This window comes from Myotis yumanensis, unplaced genomic scaffold (assembly GCF_028538775.1).
Source record: "Myotis yumanensis isolate MYYU_CA2020_CCGP unplaced genomic scaffold, mMyoYum1.0.hap1 SCAF_12, whole genome shotgun sequence".
Lineage (NCBI taxonomy): Eukaryota > Metazoa > Chordata > Mammalia > Chiroptera > Vespertilionidae > Myotis > Myotis yumanensis.
Window position 1 is genome coordinate 38,713,998 of NW_027223763.1, and position 25,203 is coordinate 38,739,200.

General features: G+C 40.4%; 1 protein-coding gene across 5 annotated transcripts in view; it reads right to left on the bottom strand.

Moving 5' to 3' along the window:
* The window catches only part of PCSK5 (proprotein convertase subtilisin/kexin type 5), a 413,582-nt gene that overhangs the window by 377,037 nt on the left and 11,342 nt on the right, over positions 1-25,203 (bottom strand). For all 5 annotated transcript variants that reach the window (XM_070431475.1, XM_070431474.1, XM_070431476.1 and 2 more), the window contains exon 2: positions 1,002-1,106. In XM_070431475.1, coding sequence (XP_070287576.1) covers positions 1,002-1,106 — 105 coding nt within the window. The remainder of the gene's footprint in view (positions 1-1,001; positions 1,107-25,203) is intronic.

The following is a 25,203-nucleotide window of genomic DNA, read 5'->3' on the forward strand; positions in this document are numbered from 1 at the left end:
TCTGTGGCCCTGGGCGGAGGGGCTTGGCAGCGCGATCGGCCCGAGGAAGCCCTATTCTTGCAGGAATCCTCCTGCAAGGGCTTCTAGTTCAGTAATAATAAAGTGAGCCCACAGAGGAACGGGGGCAGGTTGGTACAGCCACTCTCTCTTCCTCTTTACTGGCCACATCTGGGGGGCCAAAGAGTTCTCTGTCAGAGTCCATCCATTCCTCTAACTTAATAAGGACAGATACTCAACTCACCTCAAAGTTTTTGTTGCCAGTTACTAGTTCATTTCTCCCTGATACCCTTCAGCTTCCTATTGCCCAGGTGAAAGCTGTTCCACTTCTCTAAAATGGAGGGGGAGGACCTGGACATGTCTTCTCTCCTTCTGGGTTCTCCCAGGAACATGCTGACTGTAAAACCCATAAGGACTCGGACTAAAGATATATAAGAAAGCATGTAAGAAAGACACCTGCTGAGCCCCCAAGAGCAGGAGGCAGCTCCTTCCCTGCTGTGCTCCACATCCCTCTTGTCCCAGACATGGTCTAGTCCTTGGGCTGCCAATGGCATGGCTCTACCAACGCCAGCTGAGACTGTGAGGATTCATGGTGACCCAAGGGCTCATCTAAGGATTTGAGAAGAGACCCCTCCACAGAGTTCAGACAGAGCTTCAGATCTGTTATGTAAATAGGTAAGATAGTGTGTGGTATTCTTAATACTTCATACTTCTCAATCCATGTCTATCTCTCCCCTCACCCATTTATTCTCATTTCTCCTTGAGAACCCATACTTCTGATTCTCTTGGGCTATTCTACAACTGGAATCATAGCGGCACTGCAGGAAAAAGCAAGCCATCGTCTATTTTTGTCTGAAGAGGAAACAAAGACACTGGACCAAAGGAGAGGATGACAGCTCTTGACATTTGAGCCTTCGTGCTGGTCATCAGCTCCTAGTATGATATTACCAATGAAAAATGCAGTAGCTTTGCCTGTTGGTCCCCACCCAACTGGTTCTTCTTACCTTTGGTTCCATCGAAATGAAACTGTGGGTTCCTCTGCTCGAGAGAACTGACCTTTTAATCGTCCTGCTATGGTAGAAGTGGTAATAGTCCTTCAGGGCCCCGATCTGCAAAGACAGTGGGGAAAGAACAAAAGAAAGAGAGTCAGTGTATGAAGTCCTCTGTTTTCCTGTTTTTCATTCAAATAAGAACAAACCCAAAAAAAGGTCCATCAATTATGCAGTTGCCTGCTCTGCTTCAATGTTACTTGAACCTTGGTGATCACCTTTCAGAAGGACATGTGATATGAAGTGGAGTGTCCTTGAGGCAGGGACTGCGGAACTAAAGATTATAATGGGGCAGCTTAGCCTCTCTCTATCTCCCTCTTAATGTTTAATTTATATGCAGCATTTTAAGTAATTCTACATCAATCTATATCCAAATGTGGGAAAGAGAAAAAGTCCAATAGCTATCTGGTTATAAAAACACACGGCATTCTGTTTGCTCTGAGAAATGTACAATGAAGGACCTTGTTAGATTATTTATATCATTAATTTGAAACAAGTCCTAAGCAGTTGATCATTCACAAAGAAAACACTACTTCGTTTGTTTCCTGACTTCAGTAGACAGCAGTTTTTCATTTACTGCAAAACTAAAAGTTGAATGGCAATTTCTTAAACAAAACAAAGATCATATATCATACCAATCAACCAAGTTTCCTGTGTAAAAACAGTTCAATCCACTTGATCTCAACCATTTCTTTAACAAATTAGTCTTCTTATCTGTGCACCCCCTTCTTTACTTAAAAACAGTTAGTTCTGTTTAGGATAGCTTTCAGAGTTAAGTCCCAGTCCACTTTAGAAAAACAAATGAGCGAAATCTCAAACAATCATATTCTCTTGGCAGATTGTAAAATGTGGATCACATAATGGAAATTGAACAAGTACAACAAATGCAGGCAGGAGACCTGGGTTCTAGGTCCAGCTGATACTCGCCAGAGGTGGCTTCTTGGCTAAATCACATATACTTAGTGAGTCTCAAGTTTTCATTTCTATAACACTGGACTTTGGGCTGGTTCATTTCTAAGATCACTGCAGCTCTCAAAATCCCTTCTTTGACACTGACACTTTCCTTGCTTTGGGCAAATACATTAAGTGGCTCTTTCTCCAGAACATCATGGCTTTGCCCTAAAAGAATGACCAGGATGTTTCTAATTGGGACAATTCAAAAGTGGGGCTTTCTTCATTGAAAAAAAAGAAAAAAGTCATTGGTCCAGCTAAATTTTTCGTATTCCCATCTTTATTTCTTATTCCCATCTTTCCATCACATTCTTAGTCCACCCACCCCTTTACTCTAAGGATGATCAACCTAATCTCTATGCCATTTAAGAGCCATCTCCTCACTGGGACTTTATGAACTAATTGAAGGTCCCTAGTCCTCATTAATTTTGAAGGTCTGAAGCCTCCCATTTTTTCTTCAAGTGGATACTGCCCAGATGTACACAGAAAAGATCCTGGGCTCTGAAAACAAATAGGAACCAAAGACAAGGAAATCCAGCTGAAGCCTCTGATCTCGGTGATCCTGGGCTCTGAACCAGCAGCAACAAGGAGGAAGTGATGCCAGCCCTCATCTCCAGGTGTTTCCAGGAGGGATTCAGAGGCCAACATTAAGATTCCAGAGGACTAAGGGAAGCATTCAAGGAGGGCACGTAATACTTCATAAGAAAATCTTGAAATCACAAGAAGCTTAGAGTTTTCACCTCACGTAGCTTTTGTCAAGAGTGCTCCTTGGGAAAATACAGTAGTTCTTGTGGAAAGGAACTTAGACTCACTGAGGAAGAGCCTTACACAAAACCTACCACCAGCGAGAAAATTGCCAGTGTGTTGAATTTCTACTCAAGTATCATGGAACCTCTCTCATTATAGCAAATGAACGAATTCAATGTAACTATTCAGTGTGAACTATGGATGAAATACACCCCAAAGATATATTCAAATCCTTTGTGGCCTCGTTGGTACAAACTGGAATCCTAATGTCATGTATAGGATGGTAGAAGACAGAACCCTTGTCCTGACTTAAGTTGCCCTGGGAGCTTGGTTACATCACTTAATCTCTTTGGGCCATGGTTTCCTCCAATGTAAAACAAGGACACAGGAGGTGTAGTGGATACAGACTGGGTGTCAGAGTCAAAGAGGGGATAATAATGTTTATGGGTTCGCGTAGTTACAAGGACTGAATGTAGTAACAGGTGAACTGCCTGGTCAAGTCGTTGCCTGGAACAGAGTAAATGAGAGGAGGTTATATTGTCCTACTCTGTCTGCAAGGGCCTGCATGACCTGGCCCAGCCTCCCTTTCTAACCTCCCCTCAAATCATACCAGTTTCCAAAGCTCTGGACTCTGCCACCCTTGCCTTTCTCAGTTCCTGGACTTGTCATGCCAGCTGCTTCCTCTACCTACAGAACCCTCTCCGCCTCGCTTCCTCTTCCGCATCCTTTATGTCTCACCTCAAGTAGGAAGTCTTCAAAACTCCCCAGACCGGGTCAGGTCCCTTTATTGTATCATCTCACAGATCACAGTAGTTACACAGTGATTGGCACAATTACTTATTTCATGTCTGTGTCCCCAACTGCACACTCCAGCGAGGCAGGGACTCATCTGTTTTGTTTACCATTTTGTTCCCAGCTCCTAATTCATGGCTTGATACACAGTAGGTTCAGAAAAAAAAAAAAGATCGCTGAATGAATGACATGAAAATCAGACTTCTTGAAGTGCTAAAACTGCATACATGAGAGCACTGTGAGATCCAAAATCTCTGGTATGAGATTCTCAGAACTCAGGTTAACTTTGGCAAAAATGGTTGATTTCTGCCCTAACTGAAGTACCAACTCTTCCAGGCTTATTGTTCTGAAGGTTTTAGGTTGAGACATCTCTATGCTTTTGCTTTCTTTCTTCCTTTCTTTTTCCCCCCAAGACAATAGCTAAGGAATAGTGTGCATTAGTTCAATTATCCTATCTCATCCAAACAAAATAATCTGTCACCTCCCAGGATTTTATATATATTTGAAAGCATGTTTATGTCTCTCATCTATTAATATGTATGTCCCTTATTGGCAAAAATTGTATCTTTGATATTCTTTCAACAGCACTGAGCATGCTGAGGGCATTTAATAAACATTAAGAAGAAAAATGTCATAACAGGTTGCAAGTTACTCAAAAGAAAGACAGTGTGTGAAAACGAAGCAGCAATATTATCTATAAGAAGGCATTCCATCTAGCTCCTCCGGGATCATGTAAAACAAAAAGATGACTGTGTTTTTATGTTATGCAATAGCAACGAGGACTAGAACAAGAAGCAATATATTTAACTAACTTAGGGATATTTTATAAATAAATCAAGAACCATAGGAATATATGAAGTATCAAATCAATAGCAGATAAATCAAAGCTCAACCTTTCCCCTAACACCACATAAAGGAAGGAGAATAATTCCTTCTCTCTTGGCCCTCTTTAGCTCCTCTTCTGTACAATGACACGCAGACACTCTTATCTGCCTCGCAACACAGCTCTATTCACAACACTAAGTTGATGAATTTCATCTTTCATTCCCAATCCTGTCAAGTTTTTGTGCTATTTCTTCTTTAGTGGTAATCTCTCAGCCTTGTACCCACACTTTTTACTACCCTTTCTCAAACCAAATCATGTTCTTAGGTGAGACTTTTTAATAAGCTATTTTAGACTAAGGTGTAAATGACTGATAAGACTCAATGTCTTAGTCCTTCCAGAGACAACCACAGTTGATCAGAAAACTAAAACTTCAGCCAAATAAATGAGTCCATGGTGCATGTAATTTCAAAAAACAATCACTGGAGGGTTTTGGTTTTCTTTTCCAGCAGCAGAAGGGAAGCTTTCCCATGTCTCTAAATGCTTGTCTTAAAAGCAAGCTACTGACTTCTGAGCAGAGGGCGAGGAGCCAGAAGATCCACATTTTGCACTGGCTTTGCCCCTGACAAGGAGCCGTGTGGCTTTTCAGAATTCATTCACCACCAACAGTCTCTCCTGTGCTTGCAGTTAAAACCATCACCAGTCTAATGACTCCAGGCATAAACCCACATATAGTTCTATAAGATGACCAACCGTGCCAGTGTGCCCAGGAATGAGGTGTTCTCAGAGATACGGGACTTGTCATTGCTTTAATTGGGGCAGTCACAGGCAAACTGGGACATCTAATCACCTGGTAATAAAGTACCAAGGTCATGGGCACTCTGGCCACCTCGACGAACCTGTCAGTTTTCTCCCGCTGCTTGTCTGCCCTGTGTTCCCTCTTACCCTCTCCAATGTAAAGTTGTCTCCAAATTCTTACTCCTTTTTAAAAAGTTATTTACATCCAACCTACAACCATTTTTTAAAATGGACAAAAATCTAAATGAACATCTTACAAAAAAAGATATACAGATGGCCAATAAGCACATGAAAAGACACTCAAATGCAAACTAAAATCAGAATTGCATTATATATGCCAGAATGCCTAAATTTAAAAGACTCACAGTACCAAGTTCTAATGAGATTGCGGCGCATCGGGGCTCCCGTACTTTGCTAGTGGGAGTGTAAAATGGTCCGACGCCTTTGGGAAATCATTTGGTGATTTCTTAGGAAGCACGCCTTCCTCCTCAGGACCCAGGCATTTCATTTCAAAGTATTCACCTCAAAGAAATGAAAACCTATTTCCAAACAAAAACTCAGATGCAAATATTTATAGCAGCTTCCTTAATAGCAGCCCAAACTAGAAACAGTGCAAATGTCCATCAACAGGTAAATGCATAAATAATGGTATATCCATGTAATTGAATGCCCAGAAATAAAAAGGAACAAACTACTGATATATATCTACTGATATATATATATATATATATATAAATATATATATATACAAATATATATATATACATATATATGATGAATAAATTTTAAATCATCATTCTGACATACAAAAAAAGTTCATACTGTCTGCCATGGCTGGTATTGCTCAATGGTTACAGCATCAGCCCGTTCACTGAAAGGCCATGGTTTGTTTTTTGTTGTTGTTTTTTTCCTAGGGGCCATGGTTTGATTCTCAGTCAAGGGCATGTACCTGGATTGTAGGTTCGATCCTAGCCCCAGTTCAATCTCATGCACCCCATGGGGTGTGTGAGAGGCAACCAATGGATGTGTCTCTCTCACATCGATGTTTCTCTCTATCTCTCTCTCCACCCCCCTCCCTTCCACTCTCTCTGAAAAGCAATGGGAAAAAATATCATTGGGTGAGGATTAACAACAACAACAAACGTGCATACTGTCTGATTCCACTGATATGAAATTCTAGGACAGTTAATCAAGAGGGACAGGAAACGGGTCAGTGATAACCTGGGTATGGCGTGGGGACTGACTGGGAGAAGCCTGGAGAAACTCGGAGTGTTGGGAACATTCTGCATCTTGACTGTGGTAATTACATCGGAGGTAAGTGCTTAGGTGTGCTGGAACCAGCTCATCATAGGCTCTCGAGGTCCAATCACATCTTTTCCCAACACACTATTCTGTGATATCACGTTGATCACTTGAAATCAACAATGACGGACGCACTTACACATCAGGAAAAATTGGCAAAAGCTACAAACTAGGACTTCTTATTTTCCCTGAAGAGTCAGTTTTTTAGTATTTATCAGCACCCCACAGAGTATATGCATTTGTCAACACTCAGCCAACCTTATACAACAAATGGCTGCATTAGGGGGTATGTAAGTTACATCTCAATAACAATTATATTAAAAGTTATAAATTCCCCTCTTCTGATTTCTGGAGCTCTCCCAGCTGTAGGACAACTTGGAGATTGGGAAACGCCAGAACCCTGTTTCCTGGGGCTGAGATTTATCCTCCAGCTCCCACTTCCTCACACCGTCTCAGGTGAAGGAAGAACCAAGTCTCCAAGACCATTGTTCTGGCTGACCCACCTCTTTCCAACGCCCAAGCTGACAAGTTCAAAATCTCCCCTTGTCAAATCCATTGAGGCAGAAAGTTACAGAGGCAGCGGGGGATATACTGCTTTCCCTTCATTCAAGTGATAATGTGTTCCGGGGAGAAAGTTAAAGCAACTGTAATTATTTGCCTTCAGTGTTCCAGACTTTGTAACATTCAAAGGAGAACCAAAGGGAAGGTGGCCTTGACTGCTTTTCCACAAAGTCACCAAGCACAATCCCAAACTTAGGGCCTTTGCACCTGCTGTCCTTCTGCCTGAAGTGCTCTTCCAGAAATCTCCATGATTCCCTTCCTCGCTGCTTGCAGGTCTTGGCTCCGATGCCCCCTTCTCAGGGAGGCCTTCTCTGACCATCCAATTGTCAATAGCCACCACCCTTTCTGCCAAATCCCATCCCCCCTTGATTTATTTTTCTCCTTAACATGTGTCATCACTTAACATATTACATATTCTCTTTATTTATCCTATTTACTGTTTATCTTCCCTCACTAGAATGTAACTCCATAAGGGCAGAGATTTCTGTTTTATTTACTTCTGGATTAGCCTTAGTTCCTATTAGCAGGGCCAGGCATACCCAATAAATGTACAGAATAAATGAATCAGTGAAAGGCCCTGCCCTTGAAAAAAATCAAAGCAACAGTGAGCATGTCTCCAAACGTTAGGGAGGGTTTCTTGCTCATCTCTTTGTAACTCTTCCTGTGAGATAACATTGGCATATAATGTATCACATGCTTTATGCTTAATAAATGCTGAATGAACGAATGAAATCATCATATATAAATATATCTGAAAAAACTGAGAATTTACTGCCAATAACCATATAAATCACCAAAATTTGCATTTACTTTTTTAGTTCCCTCCTTGGTTCCATCATAGTCTATGACCTCTTAGAATCACCGAACAAAAGTGGTGTTTATAACAAAGATGCTCTAACAAGGTTATTGAAGTAGTTTTAAAGTGTTAAAGGATATGGCAAGGAAATGCAGAAGCCTGGGGAACTGCTAACATTTGTGGAGCACAAACTACATGCCAGGCATTACTGCACTGCATCCTCACAACAGTATGAAGCAGGTGTCACTGTTGCCATTTTATATGCAAGGAAGCAGAAATTCACAAGGTTTAAGAACTTGCCCTGGGCCACACAGCTAGTAAAGGAGGAGACTCAGGTTGATTCAGATGGTCTATCTAACTCCAGAGCATATGTTCTTAAGGACTCTAAAACATGCTTAAAATCGTTTCTCGGGAAGAACTTAAAACCACAGCTACCTAGACGTCAATTACCCAAAAGACGATTCTCCTAAGAGTTGTACATGGGAGCTGTTTTCTAGGGATATTTTTGTCTACCTTCAGAAGATGGTAAAAAAAGAATGAAAGTGTTGACAAGTACTTGAGAGAGCTCATTCCTGCCCTCATAGGGCAAGAAACCTGGTCTCTAGTTCCAGTTCTACCACTGACCCCAGGGAATTTACATTAATAAATTCATGTTAGCAAGACAGCATCTTTAAGGTAACCTTCACTGTGAAGTTCAACGGGCATTATAAGCTAAACAAGTGTAACATCTGGCACCAAACACCAAAGAAGGTATTGAACTGGGCCATGGAATACCACAGAATGAGAAAGATCTTCCTTAGACGTTAGTTTCACGTCAGCTGCTCCGAGAATACCTGTGACTTCTTTCTAAATTCCTTCAAGTTCAGGCTCAGGATTTGAGCTCTTCAGAGGATGGCATTGGAATCCAGGAACTCAGAGCAAAAGCACTACAATAATTTTGTTAAATCAGGATGCTGATGAAAAAATATATAATCTCTATGATATCAAAGGCAACCTGCAAAGATAGGAGGGATGTGGCAGGCTGAATAGTGGCTCCCACAAATGTTTACATTCTAATCCTCAGAATCATACGTTACCTGGTGAAAGAGACTTTGCAGTTGTGATTAAATTAAGGATTCGGAGATAAAGAGATTATCCTGGATTATCTGAGTGGCCCCCGTGTAATCAATGACAAGGATCCTTACAGAAGGGAGGGAGCAAAGTCAGAAGATGTGATGGCAGAAGCAGAGATCAGAGAGAGAGAGAGAGAGAGAGAGGTTTTTAAAAGCTGTGCTGCTGGCTCTGATGGATGGAAGAAGGGGCCACAAACCAAGGAGTGCAGGCGTCCTCTGGGAGCTGGAGAACGCAAGGCAATGAAGTGTCCTCTGGAATCTCCAGAGGGAACACAGCCTTGCCAACACCTTGATTCTTAGGTTAGGACTTCTGGTCTCCTGTACTGTAAGGTCATAAAAGTGTGTTATTTTAAGCCACTAGGTGTGTGGTTATTAAACATCTATGAGAAGCAAAGGAAATGAAACTATTTGTATTTGGAGCCTCATTATTTTTCATAATGTTAGGGCTCTCGGGGTATTCAGTTATCAATTTCCAAATAGCTATATCAATATAATAGTGTTTACTATTGGCCAGGCACTCTGCTAAGTACCTGTTAGCATTTTCTTGTTAGTCTTGCTAAACAAGATTATCTTGCTTAATCCTCAAAAGAAACTGAGGTCCAAGATTGAGCAACGTGCCCAGCAAAAGAGAACAAGTAAATGGTTTATCTATTCAAAGCCAGTATGTAGTTAATACTGCTAAATACCAAAGCTACCACTTGATGCCTTCTGTCATTATATCTAATCTTTCCAACAACCCTGCAAATGAAGAAGTTATTCTAATTTTATAGACAAGGAAACTGAGTCTAAAGCTGAGAGAGGTTAAGTAATATGCCAACGTGAGGAAGTGTCAGGATCAGAATTTGAAACCAGGTCTGTCTGACTTCAAAAATCTAAGCTTTTTCTAGTCACAGCACTTTGATTTTATTTAAAAGTTATTTCAAGGGTTTTTGTAGTGCCACATGGGATTCTACTGGCACACTCAAATATCCTCACCCCATTCCGCTTTCTTCTCTCACCAATATGAGGACTTATTTCTTTATTCTAAAGCTACCTGATCGGCGGAGTGTAGGAGAACCTAGGTCCCATAGTTCATTTTAAAAAGCAGGGAATCAAAAACATCTTGACTACAACTTCCAAGAAAACAAAAAACGGGTACAACAATTTCACTAAGGAAACATAAAACACAGAGATAGGGAGGCTATCCTGGATTATATCAGTGGCTCCAGTGTACATCACTGAATTTTCAGTGGTAATCACTGAATTTTAAGCACCGAATTTTCCCAGGTCCAAGTGAAAAATCTATAGTCTGCCCTATCTCATGAGACATGAGATTTGGCTCAAAGTGAACCGTAGAATCTCAGAGTTGGAAAAGACAAAAACAGGATATTAATCTGATTTTCCCTTCTGGATGCAGGAATCCATTCTTCAAACTGGCGAAGACCACTGCATTTTCTAGGGCAGCCCATTTGTTAGAAACTTCTTCCAGATCATTAGTCCGAGGCCACTCACTACTCCTGGTCTGGCCGGTGGAGCCAACCCATGTCATTCATGCCAGACAGCCAACAGCTCCCTTCCGGGCTTCCTGCTCTCGGCTGACTATGTAAATCTGTCCATTCTGTTCTCGTGTGACAAGGCTTCACGGGGTTGCTTCCCCTAGATAAGCCAACATCTGTAATGTCTCCCCAGAAAACCTGGGGCCTAGAACACAACACTTCTCCACTCCAGGAATGGTGGAGCCAGGACAGAGCCTAGGACCCCATGACTTCCTTTGGCAATATACTTCTAATGGAAATAACTTAACATTGGCAAGAATTTAGCAGGATGAACTTGGCTGACTACAAAATCCTCAGAAACCCTTTTTAATTTGGTTGGTTCTCCTCCAACCTATATTTTAATATATTAAATGTGATAGAAATTTACATTGCTGTTGAATGTTGAATGTCATTTTCTATACTCTACTCGATGCTTTTATAGCCTGCCTAGACATTAATTTATTGAGTGTGTACTATGTGCCAAGCACTGATCCAAAGATACTGCAGAAAAAGTGAACAGAACAAGGTCCCTGCCAGCCGGAGATAATGTTCTGACTTGACTTCGACAACCCCTACTGGTACCAACTGCAAGTTTAAAATTTACACCTTCTCTCCTGAATCAGATGGTTTCTCCCAAGAGCACTCAAATAATTTTTCATATTAATATATTACAGATAAGGATTGGGTTAAACATTCAACATAGAATATGTTTGTAACATTCATTTAAGAATGAACTGTAAATGGCAATAGGCTTTGATTTGCTTCAATCCATTTTTGTCCAAAATGAATAATTATGTCCTTAATGCAAAATAATCCTTGTACTATATTCCTCAGATAAGAACATTTATTACTGCTATTTATAGTCAGCTATTCTTTTAAAAAGTTTTTCAAAAGCCATCTGTAAGTAATTTCTGGAGAAACTAAAATAAATTATTGTTTAATATTTAAGCTATTCCACCTGCTTGTAAGACACACACACACACACACACACACACACACTCAGAATAGAGTCCAAGAGAGGCTGAGAGAGAGAACACACACAGCCTACATGGAGGTCTGTGTTCTTGTCATTACTGATCATCTTAGCAACTTGAAGCATTTCCACGTACATGGAAACAAACAGAAAACAGTTCATATTTTGATTAGTGGAAACGTTTTTAGAATTATCTCTGGAATAGAACTTTTCTCTTTAGGTCCAATGGCTCTCAGCCTTTGCTATACATTAGAATTATATGAGGATTTAAAAAATACTAATGCCAGGGCCCCCCATGCCTACCATAAAGATTCTAACACTTAAGGACTAAGTTAAGGCCAGGGCATCAGCATTTTCTTTTAAACAGCTTTCTAGGTGATTCTATGTTCAACCAAGGTGAAAAGCCAGTTTTATTCCACCTATCTCATTCTGCAGAAATCAAACCGTGTACCCTGAATTCTACAATCTCCATTCAAATATTCCTATCTACTTAATACGTTTAAATGAGAAAAATCTCTAATTTCATTTGAGCATTAATGGAGTGGCCATGTTTTGTTCATCCCTTTAATTATTTCAAAAGCCCCCCCCCCCGAAATTTAGAAAAATCTATTTAGCATAACCAGATTCAGAATTTCCAATATTTTATCATACTGGTAAACAGAGGCCATGTTGAGCACTACAGCACTTTAAATGACCTGCTTTATTCTTAAAAAGAAAGATTCCGAATGTAAAAATGTTGAGCATTGAGAACATGTACAAAAGACTTAAAGACTTACATGTGCTCAAGACAGTTGACAGCCTTGTCACCTCAGTTAAAAAAACAACAAAAAAATACATAGAAAGAGAAGCTCCCTCATATCTTTGCAAATAGCTGTTTAGAGGTGCCCTGTTCATTTGTCACCATCCGGGTCTTTCCTGATGATCATGAGGGTACAGGATAGTGACCTCAAAACGGGCCCTGATTTGGGGACAAGCAAAGCATCCATGGCCCAACGGCAGAGGGCAAATGCCTGAGCTGTGAAGCTCTGGATCTAGGCAGATGTGAGGTCGGGTCTTATTCCTACGGTTCCTGAGGCTCTGCCACTGTGGGAGGCTATTGGGCCTTGTACTAATTAAAGATGCCACAGATACACATCTAGCAGAATAGATAAAATAGAAATGGCAATACCCAGTGATGGTGAGTATGTGAGTTAATGGAAGTCTCATACACTGTTGTTGGGACGACTTGGAAACAGTTTGGCAATTTATAATAAAATTAAACATTCACTTATTATAGGACCCCGAAAGCCCGGTCTTAAATAGTTTCCCCAAGAAAAATAAAAACTGACATTCACACAAAAATGTATACATGAATTATTTATAGTGGCTTTAGTTATAATCACTCAAAACTGGAAAGAACCCAATATCCTACAACTGGTGAATGGACAAACAAATTGGTACATCCACACAATGAAATGCTACTCATCAATAAAAAGGAATAAATTACCAATTGATTAATCAGAGATCATCTCTAATTCATTATATCAAGAGAAAGAAGCCAGGCTTCAAAGGTTGCATGCTGTATTATTCCATTTACAGGACATTTAAGAAAAGGCCATAACATAGACCAGAAAATCCATTAGCAGTTGGGGATGTAGCAAGAGGCTGATTCCAAAGGAGCATTAGAGAATTTTTCCAAGGTGATGGAATTGTTCTACGTATTTATTAGGGAGTTGATTCTATGATGACTGGCATTTTCAAAACTCACAGAACTCTACAGTGAATTTTCCTGTATGAAAGTGTACTGTATGTTTGATTACTGAGGTTTATGATACCTCAATAAATTTGATTCCCTTCCCCCAACCAAAAAAAATAAGTCTACAAGGAAAAGCCCAATCATCAAAGTGACTTAACTGGAAAGGTGATACAAATGGAAGAGCCAAAGATTAAAAAGCTGTTTGGATTAAAACATATTTTTAAATTGGCTTCATTCAACTGAGGAGCTTCCTTAAAGCCATAGCAACCACCTCAACATTTGGAATTACACAGAGCAAACAGCTACCCTGAGAATCATTACAATATGTAAAGCTTTTCTTTTATCAAGGAAATGAAGTTATTCCACATATCTTAGAAAAGCACTTTCACTCACATGCCACCTTAGCAAGGACAAAATGACTGAGTATGCTAAATGATGGAGTCGTCTGAAACTACTGTAAACTCTGAAAACATGGCTGGTAATTCAGAAGCAAAGATGAGAATAGCTCAGTCTCTAAGTGCTGCTAATCACACACCTAATATGGATGCTCTGAAAGTAAGTCAAAAAGCAATGTGAGTTATTCTCGAAGTGTGGCTCTGTGACTAGAAGCATCAGACCAGGAGGACCTCTGAGCTGAGCAGAATGCACATTCACATGCCCCACCCAACCTGAATCAGAATCTAGTCACCACCATGCTCAGCCAACTCTCATTCAAGAGCTGAGAAAGGGAATGACTGACAAAGCAACATTCAAAAAAGGATGCAAGCACCCTGTTGACTATCTTGACCTGTGCAGTCAAGATAAGGTACAAACCCACCCTCTGTATACCCATACAATCTGCATAATAAAAAGGGTTTTAATTCTAGGTTTTACCCTTTTTATAATGCAGTGAGCCCAATCTGTTTAAAATAAAACTGGATTTCAAGTAGAACTTTATCCAAACTCAATTCTAGGAGATAATTTAAAATGTTAATAATGTTCACAGTACTAAGAGAGAGGTAGTTATCTAGGATCGGTTCATTTCACGCCCAAGTGAATAAAATTTCAGAACCAGAATTTCACAGGTGATATACATACTAATGATTTCTAACTATTAAAAATTAAAAGTTGTCTTCCACTAAACATCAGGTCCTGCCACATTCTAATTTATGTAGATTATATCTCCTTAGCTTCTGTTTTCCATATAGAAAGCTCATTAATGATTTGTAAATTTTCAATAAACATCTCAAGCCCTAAGATCATATTTTTCTTCCTCTTTTCAAGTACAATGTTTTCATATCTCAAGAAATGTCTTAGTAGAAAAAAATGTTACATTTCATCCACCTGAATGGGAGTTCATCAAGCACAGGGAAAATGAATAAAGTGGTCCCGATATCATCATCATTATATCAGCAGATAGGCTCAAATTATAAAACAAGGCTTTATTTGCACTAAATTATTAATGGCTCCTCTTAGAGTCCTGCTTTATTGACACTACCTGTGTATGGTTTCCAAAGACTATAAATTCATAATCCTGCACAAATGGACTAGCTACTCTTTCAGTCACCTAGGAGCAGATATTCAGTATGATGCTAATTCCCAGGTGGCGTGCAGTTCTTCGGTAGAGGCACGTTCGTAGGAAACAAAATTTGAACATCAGGTTAAGCAAAATAGTACCAAGGTAGAGCCATTGTGCCTCACCTCCAATACGTGGAAAAATAATGCCAGTGTTTTGGATTATGGGCATGCTTTAGCGCCGTTAGTGATTGCCCACTTTAAGAATTTTACAACCTCCTAAACAGGATAAGTAACTCATCATGGCACATGTTTTTGTCTGCTTGTTTTATTCTATGTAACGGCAAAATTAATGGCTCACATACACATACTCTCTCCATCTTTAAACTGCTTTCCCATACATCGTTTTATATGAGTAATTAAGGTAATTTTATTCGGCTTTATTATAACTGATCAATTACTTCTTGTTACATTTGTAATAAAATATAAAAAATGTCTTTATTGGGTCTATGAGGGGCTGCCAGACCTGTCTTCTGTTTACCTTTCTGTTTACCTTCCTACTAGTAGCGCCTCCTCCTCACTCACTGTGCTCTAACCCCACTGGCCTCCTTCTCAGCCTAGGACCTGAGCCTTTACTTACCCATCTGCCTGGATTTCCCTTAATTCAATCTCTCATTGTCTAATTCATCTCATTTTTTTTAGACCTTCACTCAAACATTACTTAGTCAGAAAAAGCATTCTCTGACATCTCTGCTAAATGGCCTTCCCCAGTTACTCTCCATCTTGTCAAGCTATTTATTTCCTTACTAACTTAAAATTTTGTATATTGCCTGCACCCAGCACAGTGCCTGGCATATAATGGCTGCCCATAAGCACTTTTAAAATGAGTGAATAAATGAAAGAGTGCTGTGAAATAAGAATTATTATTCTGATTTTCCAAATAATAAAACTGAGTCCCAGCTAAATTCATCAATTTATCCAACATTACCCTATGAGCAAACGATAAAAACAAGATTTTTCTAGTACCAAGCTCTGCTATTTTTCACTATTCTATATGAAACCTAAATAGGCTAAAGAACATCATAATTTATGCTTGGAGTCATAGTTTCGATTTTATTAAAGTTTCAGCTCCAACTTGATTAACTTCAAGATTAATATCTTTATCTCAACAATACTGAGACTAACATGCCAAGCTTTTAATTCTTTTCTTAACATAAAAAAGTCCATTGACCTATATCTCAGCAGTTTGCTTACTCTTAAATATATATCAAATAAACCCCCCAAAAGGAGTTTAAATAACCATTATACCCACCAAGTAAATGTTTGTATCCATAAAATAGAAAGTTAGAAGTGATGTTTAAGAAAATGTTCTTGGTGCAGTAGATTGAGTTTTAAGTATCTCCCTTCTATCATTCCTAAGTACTTACTGTTGACATAAAATATAAACCCAATACAGTGTTTTACCAAAAGAATCATTGCAATGTTTACAGATTTTCACAGTAACTGAAGTCATATCCTTATCTGGACAGATACCTCATATCTGGAAAAATGAAGAAAAAGTGTCTTTACTATATATTAAGCTTCTCTCTGAGGCTTCCACAGGATGGGAAATTAATCCATGAATTATTTTAATGTTCCAAACACTGGATATTGCCTGATCGCTACATTTGTGCTGCTCAAATAGATGCAGGCAATTTAGTGGAAGAACAGGGCTTTGCAAGTTTTCCTCCCTCTTAGGCCAAACATGCCAACATTCTGTAGCTAAGTTGTGAAATAAGTTTAAAGCCCCAATAAAGTCAAGAGATAAAGACCCAAGTTGGAGAATGGGAGTCATAAGCATTTATTCCCATCTCAAAGATATCATGTTAATTTGAACTCTCAGTTTCTGCATTAAATATGCTGATATGCCTCTATTCTGTTATTTTAGTTACTGTACAGACCTTTCACGGGCCTATAAATGGAACTTACATGCTCAGTGTGATGTGATGAATCCAACAACCAACCCTTCATCTCACCGTTTAACAACTACATCAGGCAAGGAAAGCTAAGTTTAACTTGCAGTCATAGATAAGGGCACCCCCTTAGTTCATAGCCATATTCCTACAGGCAAAAATAACTACTATGTTCATCTCCCTCAATAAGAGCCTCTGACTTCCCTGGTTCCCAGGACCTACCAAGATGTTCATGCTCTAGTCATTAGATAAATCATTTACTTATTACTAAACAGCCACCATGGTAGAACTGACCTTTCGCTGTATCAAAATCAGTAAAAGATATCTGGCATTTCTTAGCAAGATAAAAGGGTATAAAAGTCAGATTTTCACAGAACAAGGAAAGAAAGATTGCCTCCAAAATCAAGTTATTTATTCATATGCTGCATACCTATATATACAAACTCCCTTAACCAATTTTCCACACACACAAGGTGAGGCAAAAGGAGGTTTATAGTTGTTTGTGTGGCAAAATACTACAATGATTAATAAATAATAACACAAGAATAAACTCTGCTGCATGTACTCACAACTGTAAACCTACTTTTGCCCCACCCTGTACATTGTCTCCTAAAGAAATACAGGTCCCGATAAATACAAACATCATTAGCAAAGATGAGTGAAGAACTATACACACATGCTGCAAAGGATCAAGATGACTAGAAAAGCTTCATTACATCATTAATAAAGTAACTCTCAGAAGTCGCTTTTACCGTAAGAGCTTGACACTGGAACTCAGGTTTGCTAAATACCTTTATCCACACCTCCTCGTTTGGGGCCTCAGTTTCTTCATCTTTATAATGAGGGGACTAGGTAACACCATTGCTCACAACTCTAAAACCCAATGGGTCTAACTACCTGAGGGCCATTTATATTTTAGGAGACATTATTAGGATTCTTCCAAAGCCATGGACTGTTGAAAGTGGCATTTCTTTCAAGACAAATAAACTACCATTAATTAAAACATATCCCCCCCCCCATACACACACACACACACTCACACACACACACACACACACACGCACACCCTTTCTTCCCAACAATAAGGAATAACCAAATCCGACGTGGTGATGAGGGGGCAAAAGGCAGTGCCTTATGGAATGCAGCAGCCAGCAAGACTCAAGCAATAAATTTTATAGAACTTTGTCATACTCTCCCATCACAGAGCCCTTTATGATAACACTTAAGTAAGCCCATCTGGCTGAGTTAATAATTAGTTTAAATCTGTTACAAGTTAATCGTACATTAACTTGTCATTCCTGGTACATGATGATACAGCGAATTGGACACAATTTACAGATAATATTTTGCAGTGCCTTTCATTTTTCTGTATTTCCTACATTGATTAGAAAAGAAGTCATTAAAGAACAAACAGGACCTTCAAATAAGACCTATATACATATAGGCTACATTAAAAGGGGCGGTACACTCTAAGGAATCACGTAGGGTTTCAGAAGGACCTCTCCAAGGCTGACGCAGACCCCAGGCCATTACTATATTTTGAATAAATGCTAAAAACATAAAGCTTATTTATTTAAATGTTTACATGTAATATCAAAATATAACTATGCTATTCACCAGATAGTTTCAGGATGCACCATGCTTACTAAAATAGTGAAATGTAATAACACATGATATAGAAGTTTTTAAATGGACACTGTATTTCAGCGTTCAGCCAAGGCATGAAACTGTATCTACGGGCTCATTGGGAGATATTTAGTAAATACGAAACCTGGAGCTAAATGATCTTCAGGCCTATGTTCCTGGTGTCCTGCCCTCCTGCAGGTCATCTGAAGATCTGCCATGTGGACAGGGCCTTTCAGCATCAATTACACAAAAAAGCACAACTATGTGACATGAAACATCAACAAATATTTAGATGCTCATACATTTGTAACCATACAAAAAATACCTCTACCCCAAACGCAAATAGACTATAATTAAGCAAAATCTGACTACTGAGGCTGGACCATCAAAATGCAAATAAGGCTGGAAATGAGCGAATGAGTCCCATGTGTTGATGTTAATGAAACAAGAAGGCTGAGACCAGAGGGGAGGGAAAGCGGATTCCTGGGAGAAAGAGAGGCAGAATCTGGGGACACAGCCGGTCTATCCAGTGCCGCAGAAGAAATGAGCCCAGTGGTTGTTCTCAACCCTGCTGTTCATTGAAGACTACCGACACCCAGGACCCACTCAAAGCCAATTAAGCAGAATGGCTCCTGGTATCTTTAGAGAGTCCCAGGGCACAGGAGTGTGGAGCCAGGATTGAGAGCCATTGAGTCAAGGCAGCTGAGAGATCAGGGCAAGAAAAGGCCAAGTCAGAAGAGCACCAGTGATCAGGATTTGGGTAACTGCAAGGAGACAGAGCTGGCTCCTTCTAGAATGGAGCTGGTATGGGAGTGGGGTAGGGTTGAGAGATGTCCATAAACAGGCCCCTTTCTTGTTCAGCAACAGAGTAAAGGAAACGGCTCTGTGGAGAAAAGGGCATTTAGATGACCGAAGTTTTGGCACACTAAATTCAGGCAATGTTCTTTTCCACATTAGACTGCATGATGTCCCATTCTCTCTCACTATGTATATGTATTTAAACGTAAACATTTACCTTGTCCTTTCATGTTGTAGAGAACAGGTCACATTTCTGTGCAAAAATGTCTAATGGCCTTTCTGTTCCCTCCGAGAAAATCCAAAGTCCTTACTGTGCACGACCTGTGAAGACCTAGAGCCTTGCTCCTCTAAGTGTGGTCCCGAGACCAGCAGCAGCAGCACCGCCTGAGACCTTGTCAGAACTGGCCCCATCCCAGACCTACTAAATTAGGGATCTTACATGTTAACAAGATCCCCCGAGTGACTTACATGCACACTAAAACTTGAGAAGTATCTACCTCACTTCTCCAACCCACCCCCATTACCTCTCTAGTCCATCTGATCACCAACTTGCTCACACACCATCACTGGTCTTCTTGCTGTCCCTTCAACACATCAGGTTCTCTCCTGCCCAGGGCCTTTGTTCTGACTGTTCTCTCTACCAGAATGTGCTGCTCCCAGATATCTGTAAGCCTCATTTCTTTACCTCAACTTCTTCAGATCTTTACTCATGTAAATGTCCCTAGTCATTCTGTTTACAATTGGGGGGAAAAAAAGTGTTCCAGACATTCCCTCTTCTCAGCTTTTTATCCATAGCATTTACTACCAACTGCCATACTTTTTGTTTTCTATTCAATTGTTTATTAACAAATTCCCTGTGGTAGATGCAAAACATGGCCACAAATTCTTTGTATCTTCTATTAATGGGCAAGGTCCATGTCTCTACCTCTTGAAGCTGGGTTTGGTCATATGACTTGTATTGACTTACAAGATGTTAGTAAATAGGACACAAGCAGAACTTTGAAAGGGACTTGCACATTGAGGATTCCTCTCTCTCTCTCTGGCTGCTGGCATGCCTTCTTGTCACTATGGGAAGAGACCCAAGCCAGCCTGCTGGATGATGACCAGGTACACATGACCAGTTGCCCTCATAATCCAAGCGAGCAGCTGGCACCAACCACCAGGAACATGAATGAAGCCATCCTAGACCAACCAGGCCCTAGCTGACCCATCAGTTGACCAAAGAACCTACCAATTAACAGCCTCATAGCAATAATAATTATTATTTGTCAGGGGAGGTAGAAGAAGGCATAGGGGGCATAAATGGCAACTGGACTTGGGGTGATGAGCACACAATACAATATACAGATGATGTATTATAGAATCATATACCTGAAATCTATATAATTTTATTAACCAATGTTATTCCAATAAATTCAATTCAAAAATAATAATTCTTATTTTAAGCCACTGAGTTTTGGGTGACTGTCCTTGCAGCAGGCTGGTACACTCCTCCTGTGAGTATGTGAGTTCCCAGGCATTCGGTGCCCTTCTGCATCTCCAGGGCTCAGTAGAGCACTTAGCATAGTGCAGATATTCTAAAACCATCGGCAATGAATGTCGAAGGGCAAAATGATGGCAAAGGGAACACCCACAAGTGAAAGAAATAAATGCCAGCCATGGCCTCCTTAGCTGAGAGACAAGAAAGGGGCAGAAGCACTTTCTGGGTTCACTATAACCTTTGTCTTCAGAGTTAGGGTGAACTAAATAAGATTTTGACTATTTTAGTAAAAAAATCCACATGGTCACATGCAGTGTTTCAAATTTATTCAAAATAGGTCTAGATTAACGGCGCTTAACTTGTCTAAGACTGCACAACACGTGACCTTTAGAATATTTTTCACATTATGCAGCACTTACTCTCCTCGTTTTGAGTTATTCCGATTTTTAACAGCTCGCAAATCGGCGAACCAAATCATTGCATGTTGCTTCAATTCTGTCCTGCCAAAGAAGAAAAATCTGCTGCTTTGGATTCATTTCAACAGTTGGAAATTCGGGCCATAACGTTTTAAACCTCAGATGCTCCCCGCTGTGTCCTCATCACATAAATCACACAGGGCACAGATACCCACATGTTTGCGAAGTCCATTCTCTAACAACTAAGGCATAATGTCCAGTGGAATACGGTAGCGGATTTAAGTGGATTCTGCAGTATGGGTGCTGTAATCCTGAAAGCACAGTGTGGACCTTAGAAAAGGCACAAGCAGATGCCATTGGCAAGGAGAAAGCAAGTCCTCAATTTTTTTTTAAATATATTTTATTGATTTTTTTACAGAGAGGAAGGGAGAGAGATAGAGAGAAACATCTATGAGAGAGAAACATCGATCAGCTGCCTCCTGCACATCTCCCACCGGGGATGTGCCTGCAACCCAGGTACATGCCCTTGACCGGAATCGAACCCGGGACCCTTCAGTCCGCAGGCCGACGCTCTATCCACTGAGCCAAACCGGTTTCGGCAGAAAGCAAGTCCTCTATTAAACAATGATTCAAGGTGCAGAGTTAACAAGTTATTTTCATTTGGTGAGGGAAAGTAAAAGGCAAACTGCAACACACTAAGTTTCTCTCTTCTTAGAAAAGAGAAATACTCTCAATTTTCTAAAGGCTTAGCAGGCATGAATAGGTATATCTGAACTCATGAAACAAGTCTTATCTGCAGAGCTGATGAGGCCAGAGAGAAGCAACACAGTGCAATTTAGCTCTGGGGTCTTCAGGGGTTGTGTGTGTGTGTGTGTGTGTGTGTGTGTTCTTCAGGAAATGCAAATCTCTAAGCAACAGAACTACAAGGCACATTTGCAAATACCTATTATCTGGCTTCTGATTTTTTAAACACATATAATTATCGCTCACATGATGAGCAAAATGTATACTGGAGGTCTTCCTAATAAGTTACAGGGTTCTTATTCAGAGTATCACAGAATCCTCTTCCCCCTTTCCATCACATCTCTTAGTCTACACTGCTTAGTCTACGCCGACCCTGCTGCTTCTGGGACCCAGGCTAATGGAGCATCCCACCTGGAGCTCCCAGAAAATCGTGCACTGATGGTTACAGAAGGGACATGTCTCACTTCTCACATTTCATGGAAGTTACCTGGCCACCCTTACCACCCAAAATAGGGGAATACAATCCTATCACATAGCTAGGTGGAGAACCAGCAATATTCAGTGGACAGTTCTAATGCCTCCATTTACCCTCTGCCTGTGTTTACTCACAGCCATTTATCCAGTTCAGAACAGTTTCCTGAGAGCATTTCAGCTGCAGAGCATTCCTCTAAGTGCCATATACGATACAAAGATGAGCCTCTTGAAGGGGTTTCCATCCAGCAGAGGAGATAAGATATATACAGAATACAAGATTAAAATGTCAAAGGCCAGCAAAAAGCAGCAAAGTTCGATGAGAGTTTGAACGAAGGCGGTTTTAGCCACAGGCCATTTAATTTGAGGAAGTGACATCTGAGAAGGGCTTTGCAGAACCAGTGAGAACTGGATGTGAGATGTCCAGGCAGCAGGGACTATGTGAGTGGGGGCAGAGAAGTAGGACATGGCAGTTCAGGTGCAAAGAATGGTAAAGTGTTTAGTTGAATGATGTTTAGACTAGAGAAGACAGAAGATGACGAGGAGAAGGGAGGAAGAAGGAGGGAAAGGAGAAGAGGAGGGGGGAGTGAGAGGAGGCAATTGATGGGGGAGAAGGAAGAATAAGAAGTAGTCTTTCGACCATAATGGATTCTGAGAAAATTAATCTAACTTATGTGGCAAGCTTTGAAGGGGAATGGGGAGGATTAGTGTAGTAGTCCAAAAAAAGAAGTAACAAATGACCATCACAATTGAGAGGAGGGAATAGTTCTTCTCTAGGACTGTATACAGCATGGGAACACTCAGCTTCCCCATCTCCCTGTCATCTGACCCAGAAAATATAACTCATCTTTCCTTTCATCAGCCTGAGCCTGAAGGACTGGTCATTTGAGACTGAGATCTGATCGAAATAAAGAGGTCAGATGGGAAGACCCATCTCCATTGAGAGACTGGCTTCTGGCCATGTCACCCAACCAAGGGAGCATTCCTTTTATAATTAAGGGGATAGCTGTTCTATGTGTCCTGAGTTTATTTCCTGTTCCAATGATATTTCTGAAGCCGCTCCTTATGGACTAAGCTGCAAGGTTTCATTTATGTCAGTTTGTCCTGGGAGTCTGCAATTCCTCCTCTCATGCAGATTCAACTTCAGTGTTTTGGCCCTTCGAAAGCCAAGTAGGCACTGCCTCAAGTCTTTAACCATCACAAGAACCTACTGCTTACATTAGACAGAGCCTTAGGACCTTTTGTGTGTACCAAATTTGGTTTATTTTTTGTTTCTTCCATTAATTCTACACAAACAGTAAAATCTGCCTGTGGTCTGAAACCTCTTTTTACTGACCGATTCCTTCACTGGGGAGGGTAGACTCTGTGTTGTTCTTCCCACTGCTCCAATGGACACAGACTTCCACTGCCACCCATGGGAGAGGATCGCAGCCACCAGGGTCCTTGGGGTTCCCTAAGACCCGTGGAGAAGCAATCCCCATCCTACGATGACCTGGAACTTGGCACTGGAGCAGACACTGTCACACTGTGTACTCTGACTCTCACACTAAGAATTCTCATGGAAGTCAGAGCCAGAGGGAATGACCCTGCTGATCATGCCAAGGTCCGATAAGGGTTAGGCTATTTCCTGGGAAGCCCTGGACTTTAGATCCACACACAAATGACTTATCAGTCCTAGATTACTACTTTTCACCACACTTCTTTACAGAGCACACTCAGCCTTCCTTATTGACTGGGTCATAGAATTTTTTGTATTTCTTCTCTAATATTCAGATTTCTTTTTCATTTCATATAATTGTATGCCATAAAATACTTTAGGAGTCAACCAATATTTAATTATTATTTATCTAGAGCAAAAGACACCATGCTATGAAATAATAAGTCCCCAAAAGAAGGGGAGGGGGGAGAAAAACTTTACTAAATTCCCTAAGAGAATTTTGAGCTAACTATACCTATATTTTACCTATACTTCCAGAACAAGGTACAGAGGTGACATTGAGATGTGCCTTCAAGAAGAGACAGAATTTCCAGAAGAGCAAGAGGTCAATGAATATTCCAGGCGGAAAGATTGGCACAGAAATGGGAAAACATTGAGTATAATATCTCAATGAGGAGTCCAGTTTGGCTTTGTTAAGGACAGAGCTGAAGAGACCATAAAAGTATTCCAGGACGAGTAGTTGCCGTTGAAAACCCAGAGAAGGAATCTATTTAAACACCGTAGGCAAATGGGAGCTGCTGGTGGCCTCTGAAAGGGAGATGGCACCACCAAAATGAAACTTTAAGATCATTGTCTCCAACTTCAAGCTCAACCACTTCTTCGGTGTTAAGTTGACCATCGGTTTTCTGTTCCCCTGGGGCCTTTGCACTTGGCTCTCTCCTCCGGGTGGTTGGCTCCTTCAGAACATCCAGGCCTCTGCTCGTTTCCTCCTCAGTGACCCCCCTGACCAGCTGATCTAAAGGAGTTCTCCCACCTCAGTCACTTTTTACTCAACAAATGTATTTTGTTTTCCAACAATACTTACAATTTGAAATGATTTTATTCATTTCGTTACCAGTTTATAGTTTGACTCCTCCCATAATAATATAAGGTCTCATAGTAATATAAGCTCATTAAGGACAAATATTATAGTATTGTGCCTATTAGAATGGCTGATAAACAATAGGGACTCCATAACTACTTTCAACAGCTTTATTGAGATATAGATCACACACCATACATTTCACCTACTTAAAGTGTACTATTCAAAAGATTTTAATATAGTCACAGAGTTGTGCAAAAATCACCACCATCAATTTTAGAATATTTTCATCACCCCAAAAAGAAACTGCATACCCATTAGCAGTCACTCCGCATTCCCCCCACCCTTCCAGCCCTTGGGGACCCCTATACCACTTCCTGTCTCTCTAGATTTGCCCATTCTGGACATTTCATATAAATGGAATCATACTATACATACATGGCTTTTTGTGACTGGCTCCTTTCACTTCGCATAGTGTTTTCAAGGTTCATCCATGTTGCAACTTTTACCACCCAATAATATTCTATTCCACAGATGCAGTAAATATTGTTTT